The sequence below is a fragment of the Crinia signifera genome, chromosome 12 (assembly GCF_055691185.1).
Source record: "Crinia signifera chromosome 12, ASM5569118v1, whole genome shotgun sequence".
Taxonomy (NCBI): domain Eukaryota; kingdom Metazoa; phylum Chordata; class Amphibia; order Anura; family Myobatrachidae; genus Crinia; species Crinia signifera.
This window is the reverse complement of record NC_139228.1, coordinates 19,968,570-19,980,806: the sequence shown is the minus strand read 5'-3', so window position 1 is coordinate 19,980,806 and position 12,237 is coordinate 19,968,570. Positions and strand designations below refer to the sequence as shown.

Sequence of the window (12,237 nt, the reverse complement as noted above, 5' to 3'; positions counted from 1 at the left end):
ACCCTAACCCACCCCTCCCTTAGCCCAACCCTAACCCACCCCTCCCTTAGCCCAACCCTAACCCACCCCTCCCTTAGCCCAACCCTAACCCATCCCTCCCTTAGCCCAACCCTAACCCACCCATCCAGTAGACTAATCCACCCCTCCTGTAGCCCAACCCAAACCCACCTCTCCTGTAACCCATCCCTAATCCACCCCTCCCATAGCCTAACCCTACAGTACCTGTCCCTTTCAAATAGCCTAAAGGTGCCCATACACATTGAGATATGGGCTGTGCGTTTTGTGCTTTAAAATGTGCCGTTCGATTTTGGCACTTGTAATGGGATGTGATGCAATTTTAGCCAATTTTATTTTATTTTTTTAAAGACAATACCTTCTAATGGACATCGCATCGCATGTGCACATGTACCGATGCGATGCAATGAAGCACAAAAAGTACTGCTTGCAGGTACTTTTTGTGCTTTACAATATTGTACCTGCGGGGACATGCATCGCATCCCCGCAGGTTCTTGGTGCGATTATCGCATGAGATGCGTTTTGTACTTTAACCCCTTCCCGACATTTGACGTATATATACGTCATGGCCGGGATGTACTTCCCGACACATGACGTATATATACGTCATGACTTTAAACTGTCCCCACGTCTATAGACGCGGGGACAGAGGGACGATGTCTGCTGTCCCTGACAGCAGACATGTCCCTGCATGCCCAGGGGGGGCTGCGATGCCGCCCCCCCGTCGGCGATCGCTGTGATTGGCTGTTCAGTGTGAACAGCCATTCACAGCGTTTTCCTGTGTTACCGGCGAATCAGACGCTCGGTAACACAGGTGTCAATCACCGCCGGGCGTCAGGGGGCATGAGGGGGTCATCGGTGACGACGACACCTCACCCCACCTGCCCCCAAGGCTGTGATTGGTCCGTGGGACCCACGGACCAATCACAGCCAAGGCGCGTGATTTAAACTAACGGTGACTGCACTGCAGACGCCATTCCGGTCTGGAATTGCGTGCAGAGCGGTCACCGTGCCAATCTGTCGTGATACATACCTGATCCTTGCCTGAAACTTACCTGATCACCGCTGATCACCGCTGGTAGCGTGCTGCCAGCAGCTGGATACTTCCTGGATCTTGTGACTTCTGTGTGTGCTGCTGCAGCAGTGTCATAGAGTCACAGATCGTGAGAGATAGGGACAGAGAGTGATAGAGAGTGATAGAGAGTGCTATATTTTGTGTCTGCTGCACCCCCTTTTGTGCTGATCACTATATCTGAGGTGATCAGCAACTTTTTGGGGGTGCAGAGGTTTTTTTTTTATATATATACCTGTCAGTTGCAGCAAAGGTTGTGCTGCCTGTGCAACTTACTGCTGCCCCCCCCTGCTGCCCCCCCCCCCCTTTTGTGCTGATTGTGCTGATTAATTAACTGATCAGCAACTTTTTGGGGGTCCAGGTTTTTTTTTTTTTATATATATATATATATACCTGTCAGTTGCACCAAAGGTTGTGCTGCGTGTGCAACTGACTGCTGCCCCCCCTGCTGCCCCCCCTTTTGTGCTGGTCAGTTTTAATTAATTAATCAGCAACTTTTTGGGGGTCCAGGGTTTTTTTTTTATATATATAAAACCTGTCAGGTTGTGTGTCTGCTGCCCCTTACTGCTAATCAGTGGTGCATCACTGCATCACTGATCTGCAGTTTTTTTTTTTTTGGAGAGTGCAGTGGGGTTTTGTTTTTACACCCACGTTGCTTGTGTGGGTGTCCTGTGGCCGCTGAGCGCTGATCAGTGACGTACAATCACTGAACAGCATTTTTGGCACAGGGTTGATATCATTTTTTTTTCTGCAGTTTTTTTAAATTGTTTTTTTTTTTTGGAGAGTGCTGTGGAAATTTTTTTTAAATTGTTTTTACACCCACGTTGCTTTTGTGGGTGTCCTGTGGCCGCTGATCAGTGACGTACAATCACTGAACAGCATTTTTGGCACAGGTTGATATCATTTTTTTTCTGCAGTTTTTTTTAAATTGTTTTTTTTTTTTGTTTTTACACCCACATGGTTTTTGTGGGTGTCCTGTTGCCTTTGAGCGCTGTTCAGTGACGGACGTTACTGACCAACATCTGTGCTCAATTTTTGGCGCAGGTACTTTTTTTTTTTTTTTTTTAACCCCTTCAATTTTTTTTTTTTTTTTATTGGGATCAAATTCCTGTATAAAGTATTTTTTTTTTCTGCACTACATACACACTACACACTACATACCCCCCGTGTTGAAATAAAGTTTGTACCCCCCCTACACTATACACGTGTTGAAACATTACACTTACAGAAACACAAAAATAAAAATGGCATCCCAAATGTCATCCCAAATGTCATCCCAGTCATCCAGAAGAATGTATTCAGCGGAGGAGGCATATGCCATGCTTGCCTCTGACTCTGACTCTGACACAGCCAGTGATGCAAGCGGGGAATTTGAAGGATTCGCCTTAAGCTCCTCTTCCTCCTCTGCTGATGAGGGACCCCCTCAAAGACGCCCCCGTAGAGCAGCTGAGACCCCCCCCCCCAAATGATTGATCCCGTATGGACCCCACCACCAGACAATTTTGAGCCCCAGGTTCCTGAGTTTTTGGCCATCCCAGGAATCCAATTTGATTCAGCAGGTCTCAGAGAAATTGACTTTTTCAAATTATTTTTCTCTGATGATTTTATAAATTTAATGGTGGACCAAAGTAATTTATATGCCCAGCAGTTTATTGCTCAAAACCCCACGTCATCATTTGCTAGGTGGACCCCTGTAGATGCAGTAGAGATGATGACGTTTTGGGGTCTGGTGTTACATATGGGCATAGTAAAAAAGCCAGAAATTAGGCAATATTGGAGTACAGATGTTCTGTACAGCACCCCATTTTACCGTATGGCCATGACTCGGACTCGTTTTGAGATAATCCTTAAATTTTTACATTACACCGATAATACACTGTGCCCACCCAGAGATTATCCCACCTTTGACCGGCTATTCAAAGTCAGGCCGGTCATTGATCATTTCAGTGCCAAATTTGCAGAGATGTACATCCCTGAAAAATTTATTTGTATTGACGAGTCCCTTATACATTTTAAAGGAAGGTTTAAATTCCGCCAGTACCTTCCCAGTAAGAGGGCAAGGTATGGCATAAAAATGTATAAGCTGTGTGAAAGCACCTCAGGGTACACCCACAGGTTTAGGGTATATGAAGGGAAGGATTCAAGAATTGAACCGCCAGAATGCCCCCCCTCCCTCGTAGGTGTTAGTGGAAAAATTGTCTGGGATTTAGTGCACCCCTTCCTGGATAAAGGTTATCACCTCTATGTGGATAACTTTTACACCAGCATCCCCCTGTTTAAGGCCCTTGGTTCAAGAGGTACAGCAGCTTGCGGTACTGTGCGTAAGAACCAAAGAGGCCTCCCAAAAACGCACATTGCCCAAGTAATGAGAAGGGGTGAAAGCAGGGGAATATGCACCGAAAATATGTTGTTGGTCAAATATAAGGACAAGAGGGATGTCCTTATACTGACAACAATTCATGGAGACAGTACCACCTCCATCCCTGTACGAGGTACCAGTACCCACACCTCAAAACCTAATTGTATCCTAGATTACAATAGGTACATGGGCGGAGTGGATCTTTCAGATCAGGTACTGAAGCCGTACAGTGCCCTGCGGAAAACAAAAATCTGGTACAAGAAGCTGGCCGTGTATATCATCCAGATGGCACTGTATAACGCTTACGTGCTATTCCGTTCTACCAGCCAGAGGGGGACATTTATGCACTTTCAAGAGGAAGTCATAAAGGGCCTAATATTTGGGAACCAGCAGGCAGAGGGCCCCAGTACTTCTAGTACTGGCCCCCGTATTGTACCAGGGCAGCATTTTCCTAACGAAATCCCCTCCACTGCAAGAAAGGGCAGGACACAAAAAAGGTGCAAAGTTTGCTATAAAAAGGGAATAAGAAAGGAAACTATTTTCCACTGAGAAACTTGCCCCGACAAACCCGGCCTATGTATAAAGGAGTGTTTTAAAATATACCACACATCTATGGATTATTAGGTTCATCATTTCCCCGTGCTTCGGGGGTCTTGCTAATGCCACATAGCACCCACCATTCATTCCACCAGAATCTGAGCTGCAAAATCCAAAAATCACTCCTTCCCTTCTGAGTCCTGCCATGCACCCAACTGGTATTTTTTGGTCACATATGAGGCATTGCCATACTCGGGAGAAATTGGGGCACAGATTTTGGGGTGCTTTTTCTCCTTCATACCTTCTGAAAATGAAAAAATTTTGAGCCAGAACTGCATTTTTGTGTAAAAAAATTTAATTTTTCATTTTCACTGCCCAGTTGTATCAAAATTGGTGAAACCCCTGGGGGTTTGAAATGTACACTATACCCCTAGATGAATTCCCTGAGGGGTGTAGTTTGCAAAATGGGGTCACTTGTGGGGGGGTTCCACTGTATTGGTGCTTTGGGGGTCTTGCTAATGCGACATTGCACCCACCAACATTCCACCAGAATCTGTGCTGCAAAATCCAAATATCACTCCTTCCCTTCTGAGTCCTGCCACTTTTTGGTCACACATGAGGCATTGCCGTACTCGGGAGAAATTGGGGCACAGATTTTGGGGTGCTTTTTCTCCTTCATACCTTCTGAAAATGAAAAATTTTGAGCCAGAACTGCATTTTTGTGTAAAAAATGTAATTTTTCATTTTCACTGCCCAGTTGTATCAAAATTGGTGAAACCCCTGGGGGTTTGAAATGTACACTATACCCCTAGATGAATTCCCTGAGGGGTGTAGTTTGCAAAATGGGGTCACTTGTGGGGGGGTTCCACTGTATTGGTGCTTGGGGGGTCTTGCTAATGCGACATAGCACCCACCAACATTCCACCAGAATCTGAGCTGCAAAATCCAAAAATCACTCCTTCCCTTCTGAGTCCTGCCATGCACCCAAATGGTATTATTTGGTCACATGTGAGGCATTGCCGTACTCGGGAGAAATTGGGGCACAGATTTTGGGGTGCTTTTTCTCCTTCATACCTTCTGAAAATGAAAAATTTTGAGCCAGAACTGCATTTTTGTGTAAAAAAATGTAATTTTTCATTTTCACTGCCCAGTTGTATCAAAATTGGTGAAACCCCTGGGGGTTTGAAATGTACACTATACCCCTAGATGAATTCCCTGAGGGGTGTAGTTTGCAAAATGGGGTCACTTGTGGGGGGCTTCCACTGTATTGGTGCTTTGGGGGTCTTGCTAATGCGACATAGCACCCACCAACATTCCACCAGAATCTGTGCTGCAAAATCCAAAAATCACTCCTTCCCTTCTGAGTCCTGCCATGCACCCAAATGGTATTTTTTGGTCACATGTGAGGCATTGCCGTACTCGGGAGAAATTGGGGCACAGATTTTGGAGTGCTTTGTCTCCTTCATTCCTTGTGAAAATGAAATATTTTGAGCCAGAACTGCATTTTTGTGTAAAAAATTTAATTTTTCATTTGCACAGCCCAGTTGTATCAAAATTGGTGAAACCCCTGGGGGTTTGAAATGTACACTATACCCCTAGATGAATTCCCTGAGGGGTGTAGTTTGCAAAATGGGGTCACTTGTGGGGGGGTTCCACTGTATTGGTGCTTGGGGGGTCTTGCTAATGCGACATAGCACCCACCAACATTCCACCAGAATCTGAGCTGCAAAATCCAAAAATCACTCCTTCCCTTCTGAGTCCTGCCATGCACCCAAATGGTATTTTTTGGTCACATGTGAGGCATTGCCGTACTCGGGAGAAATTGGGACACAGATTTTGGGGTGCTTTTTCTCCTTCATACCTTCTGAAAATGAAAAATTTTGAGCCAGAACTGCATTTTTGTGTAAAAAATTTAATTTTTCATTTTCACTGCCCAGTTGTACCACAATTGGTGAAACCCCTGGGGGTTTGAAATGTACACTATACCCCTAGATGAATTCCCTGAGGGGTGTAGTTTGCAAAATGGGGTCACTTGTGGGGGGGTTCCTAAATTTTAGCATCTTATGGTGCCTAGAAACCTACATGGTGCCTAAAAAATAATCTCATAAAAAGGAGGCTCCAAAATCAAGTAGGTGCTCCTTCTATTATGAAGCCTGTGGTTTGGTCAACGTGCACACTAGGGCCACATATAGGATATTTATGAAAACAAAAGAATTGGGGGAATCAATTTTTAGTCACATTTCTCTAGTAAAATCTACTGTGTTCCTTAGAAAAATGTATTAAAATTGCAAATCTGCAAAAAAAATGAAATTTAGAAATTTCACCTACACTTTGTTTTAATTCCTGTGAAACACCTAAAGGGTTAACAAACTTCCAAAATGCTGTTTTGAATACTGTGAGGGGTGCAGTTTTTGAAATGGCATCATTTATGGGGGTGTCTCACATACAAGTCCCTCAAAGTCACATCAGAACTGAACTGGTCCCTAAAAAAATCAGTGTTTGAAATTTTCTTGAAAATTTGAGAATTTGCTATTCATATTGTAAGCCTCCTAGTGTCCAAAAAAATTAAAAGGAAGTTGAAATAATGATGGAAACATGAAGTAGACATATGGTCTATGTTAGTTATTAACTATTTTGAGTGGTATGATTATTTGTCTCACAAGCAGAAAATTTAACATTTTGCAAATTGCTAAATTTTCCATTTTTTTTATGACATTTTGGTATTTTTCACAAAAAACACAGACTGTATCGACCCAAATTTACCACTAATTTGAAGTACAATGTGTCACGAGAAAACAATCTCAAAATCACTGGGATAAGTAAAAGCAAAAAAAAGTTATCCCCACTTAAGTGATACATGTCAGATTTGAAAAAAAGGGCTCTGTCAGGAAGGCAAAAACTGGCTGTGTCAGGAAGGGGTTAAAAGTACAAAACGCATGCGATAATCGCAACGTTTATGGGCACCTTTACTCTAACTCTATCCCTAGCCCAATGCTCACTGTTGGGATTTCACTTCTCGGATTCTAATTCTAAATTTGTCAAATGAACAACCTCATTCTTTATTCGCTTTACGTGAGCCTTGTTTATAAGAATTGACCACTACAGAAAAAAAGTCTTATTTTAAATGATACAATAAATAAGATTGGATATATAAGATTGGACATCATCTGTTCCTATAATTGCCATTTGACTAGGCCTGGGGTAGCCAACTCCAGTCCTCAAGAGCTACCAACAGTTAAGGTTTTCCAGATGGGATGCAGTTACAATCCTGGCGGTCGGGATCCCGGCGTTCAGAATCCCGACGCCGCAAGGGGCGGCGATCCACGTCCCCCCCTTGTCGGCATTTCGGCTGTCGGGATTCCGGCGTCGGGATTCTGAACGCCGGGATCCCGACCGCCGGCATTCAATACTGAATCCTTCCAGATCTCTTCACAGAATCACAAGTGAAGTAATTAGCTCCACCCGTGGATCTTTTAAAAGGTGTTAGTGAGTAATGGTTGTGCTGCAGTTAGGTTGTCTGGAAAATGTGAACGGCTGGTAGCTCTCGAGGACTGGAGTTGGCTACCACTGGACTAGGCTGTTGGCAGATAATAATTACAGAAGTCATACTGCCTGAGGAAGTGGTTGAATACTGGGACATGGGGGATTATTCTGGTTCACTCGCAAAGGTACAATCACTCTCTAATGGACAAAACCATGTGCACTGCAGATGGGGCTGATGTAACCTGCCAATCATACATTACCAGGGAAGTCCAGGAATAGAGCATTTTCTCCCTCATGGAGAGGGCCAGGTAGGCAAAGCTATTTGCTTAGTGGGCTATTCTGCGTAGGGAAATCGCATCGCATGGGCCATTTTAGTGCCGTGCGATCTGATTTTTTTAATGTCATATATTCATTGCTCTGGTTGCCCCAGGATATCGCATCGGACCTCCCTCAAAATCGCATGCGATTTTATAGGGTGTGCAATAACATTACATTAGCTATACAATAATATGATTGTATGTCCTAAAAAGAGGTTTTACGCACCCCCCCACTATCCATGCCACTCCGAAGCGAGCGCAGCAAGCCACCAAGCCCCGAAGCGTGGCGAGTGGACGTGGATTACTTTACATGTATTCCGCGTCCCCTCGCGGGGCTCGGTGGCTCGGTGGCTCGCCACACTATATAAAATCAGCTCCACGCCAACGTGGATAGTGGGGGTATGAAAAAGTCGGAGGACGCGTTCCGCCGCCGCTCGCCACGCTTCGTGATGGGGGGGGGGGTGCGTAAAACCTCTTTTTTGGGCATACAATCATATTATTGTATAGCTAATGTAATGGCATCGCACACCCTATAAAATCGCATGTGATAACATGCGATTTTTCGGGAGGTGGGATGCGATGCGATCCCCTGGGGCACACAGAGCAGTGAATAAATTACATTAACAAATCGCATGGCACTAAAATGGCCCATGTGATGCGATTTCCCGACGTACGTAGGAAATCTGGGTGCCGTTCTAGGAAACAAGTACCGGCAAGTATGTTTTATGGTTTATTTTTCTTTAATTGGTGGTTTGGAACTGCACAGGTTTTGAAAGATGCAGGATGCTGGAATGACTCGCAACTCGGATTCGCAGCCTTGAGAATCAACCGGAACAACCCCCTCAATGTGTTGCAATCTGTAACATTGCAGTGTGTGTGTGTGTGGTATCAAAAAAGAAAAAGAAAATGCCACACCAATATGCACTTGAACAGGCTTAGCAGTCCCAGCTGTACTCTTTCCATCTAGCCTGCCATGTTGAAATTGATCTTCTGTGCTGTCACTCCACTATTTCCCTTATTTCTTGTTTTTTCCCTCTCGCTAGATGTCCATATAGCAAGCCAAGATGCTGTCACGGCCGAAGCCTGGGGAGTCTGAAGAAGACATCTTAAACTTCCAGAATCAGTTTCTTGCTGCACGGGCCTCTGCAGCGGCAACGGTTGTTAGGAAAGCCGATAAGAGAAAGGGAGCGTCTGATGGAGCGGACAAGCAGACAGCGGGAGGAGCGGAGCAAAGAGATGTTGTGTCCCTTCAGGGTAACCATGGATATGTAGCACGCAGTATGAGCATAACAGAGTGGAGAAATTGGTGAAAAAAAATCCCCCCTCAAAAAAACTTCACTTTCACCTTTTCATGTGTTCACCTTTGCCATATTGAACCGAGATACCATCACTAGGTTAACCCTATGAAGGTAGACACATTAAATTGGTCGATAGGGTCAGACGGTCGACACAAACATTAGGTCAACAGTCAAAAGGTCGACCTGAGTTTTTCACGTTTTTTTTTTAAATGATATTTGTGTTGACAGGTGGTATTTCATACCCTACCATCCACTAGCAAGGCACTGTGCCCGAAGTATGGCGAGTGCAGCGGTACAGTTAGATGGTGTCCATGTAAACTATGTCGACATTCCGGTTAAAAAGGTGAAAAACTGTTTGTCCTTTTGACTGTTGACCTTCCCATTGTTGGTTCACTGGGAGAAAAAGCGCTTCTGTGTCTTGGTTATGTGGCATAAAATACAATAATGATACAATAATAATGATAAATGTGCTTAGCCGCTGAAAGAAAGAAAAAGGTTAGTGATAAAATGTTTACAGCCCTTATCGGCTTTTTTGGGGGAGAAAGGTTTAGCGGGTCCCGGCTGTGGTTGAAGGTGTAGCACTAGTTGTGAAGATCCCAGGCAACTGTCCCTAAGCTTACCTAGGTCTTCTGGCTTTTCATTCTTCCTCCACGCCGTTCGGGTATGATGACTTCCGGAATCTGCGGTGTGCGGACTTGTGCGTTCCCCGGCTCCCAACGCGTTTCGAGAGGCTTGCTTCCCATTGTTGACCTAATGCTTGTGTCGGCCTATTTCAGGTGTCCACCCGAGCCCTGTTGACCTTCATTGAGTCAACTCTATAACCCGTACCTGTTGAACCCCTTCCAGGGTCAGATTCCTGGGTTACACAATCGGATAGACTTTCTCCACACCAAACCTGGACCGATGTTGCCCAGCAATAACCCGGGTTATAAGTTTATGATAAATGGGTATAAGTGTATGGTCACAAAATGTGGGTGACGCCTGATTATCTTATTAAAATAGTTTAGATAATTATCAAGAAGATTGCTGCTGTCTGACCGTTTTCATATCTATATCTATATATATATATATATCTCTATCTCTCTATTTCAAATACTCTTGCTGTCCAGTTTATGGAGCAGTAGTATGACTGAAGTTCTCCTTACATAAGCTCTGTGGGCGGTATTCAATGTTCTCCGATAGTTGGTTTTTGTTCCGCAGTTTCTTATTTTTTTGCTCTTTTTCTATGTTCGATACTTATTACCTATTCAAAGTGGGAATTATGGAACGTCGATACGTTTTCGCTAGTTTTTTAATGTTCGTTTGTTTCGCTTAGTTTTCAGTGATAAATTTGCATTGTTCAAGTGATATCTTTCATTTATCGCTTTAGAAAGAGCTTGTTAATTTATCACCTATTCGATGTTTACTTTATGCAGCCTTCTGTACATTTCACGGTGTAATTATCGCCACCTCTTATCGATTTTATTTACATGCGCAATGAAAGTAAAATAACTATTTTATAAATAATAGCATAACTGAAATAATGCTTTTTTTTCTCCGAATGTTATATAAATAATTTTTAAAGCTGTAACACTTGTAAATAAATATATATTTAATTTATTCGGTAATATATTTCTACATTAACTTTTACCCATGATGCTCGGGTGCATATACCATTTTTATACATATATATATATATATATATATATATATATATAAACCATTAATATTGAATCCAAATTCCTGATGATGTCGCAGTAAAAAAATGAAACAGGTGACTGCGAGCTAACTGCATCTACGACGCACGTGTCCACAATGACTAAAATCCGCACGTGCATGCCAATATATACCTTTTGTCGATGGCGGGAAAGCGAAATAGCAACTCCCACCGTTCGCCTCATAGGTGTTTTATCGCAATTACGCGTTACGCGTCACACAACTTTTGAATAGCGGGAAAAAGGTATTAAGCGATACAGTAACGCAATGCGAAACAACCGATAACAGGGCGTGGCTTATTCTTGCTGACGGAGTGACGTCCTGTCTTCCACCTGTGGTCCCGGTGCTCCCGATCGTGTGCGGCGAAGTCCTGAGGCTTGGTTCAAGGATCCCTGGGTCTGCGGCTGAGTGGCGGTGCTTTGGCACAATTCGAGGAGGTCCACCGAGATTAGGCTTCTACTAGGCTGGCAAGCATATTCATTTAAACTTTCAATGTACGTGAGCTTTATTGTGCAGTAAATTTGTCTTGAATTATATGCTCATGGTTGCGTCTCTTCTCTGGTTTTTTGCATATATATATATATATATATATATATATATATATATATATATATATATATAAACCATTAATATTGAATCCAAATTCCTGATGATGTCGCAGTAAAAAAATGAAACAGGTGACTGCGAGCTAACTGCATCTACGACGCACGTGTCCACAATGACTAAAATCCGCACGTGCATGCCAATATATACCTTTTGTCGATGGCGGGAAAGCGAAATAGCAACTCCCACCGTTCGCCTCATAGGTGTTTTATCGCAATTACGCGTTACGCGTCACACAACTTTTGAATAGCGGGAAAAAGGTATTAAGCGATACAGTAACGCAATGCGAAACAACCGATAACATTTCATTATCGCCATGCGAAGCAGTGACGGTGCACATTGAATACCGCCCTGTATGTTATATGGTGTTAATACAATATCTCGTCTTTCAGATTTCCCTGACCTGCCGCCAATGCTGACACCAGGGCCGACCAAGAAATCCAAAGTTGCAGGAGCACGGGTCCATTTCGCTGAAGATGACCCAGAAGAGGTTTTGGACCGGCACGACCACCACATCACAGCTGTCCTCTCACAGATCATTGTGAGTTTCCTCTCACTGTGGGCCTTATTCTGGTTCCCTCTTTCTGAGAAAATCCTTCTTAGATGGACAAAACCATGTGCACTGCAGGGGGGCAGATGTAACATGTGCAGAGAGAATTAGATTTAGGTGAGTTATTTTGTTTCTGTGCAGGGTAAATACTGGCTGCTTTATTTTTAAACTGCAATATAGATCTCACTTTGAAGAAAAACCCCACCCAAATTTAATTCTCTCTGCACAAGTAACATCTGCCCCAGCTGCAGTGCACATGGTTTTGTCCATCTAAGAAGGATTTTGTCAGAAAGAGTGAACTAGAATAA

At 43.6% G+C, this 12,237-nt stretch overlaps 1 protein-coding gene across 2 annotated transcripts in view; it reads left to right on the top strand.

The window, feature by feature from the left end:
* Window positions 1-12,237, top strand: part of RPAP1 (RNA polymerase II associated protein 1) — a 59,137-nt gene that overhangs the window by 1,582 nt on the left and 45,318 nt on the right. For both annotated transcript variants that reach the window (XM_083167516.1, XM_083167517.1), the window contains exons 2-3: window positions 8,827-9,037; window positions 11,772-11,920. In XM_083167516.1, coding sequence (XP_083023642.1) covers window positions 8,848-9,037; window positions 11,772-11,920 — 339 coding nt within the window. In that variant the 5' untranslated portion in view covers window positions 8,827-8,847. The remainder of the gene's footprint in view (window positions 1-8,826; window positions 9,038-11,771; window positions 11,921-12,237) is intronic.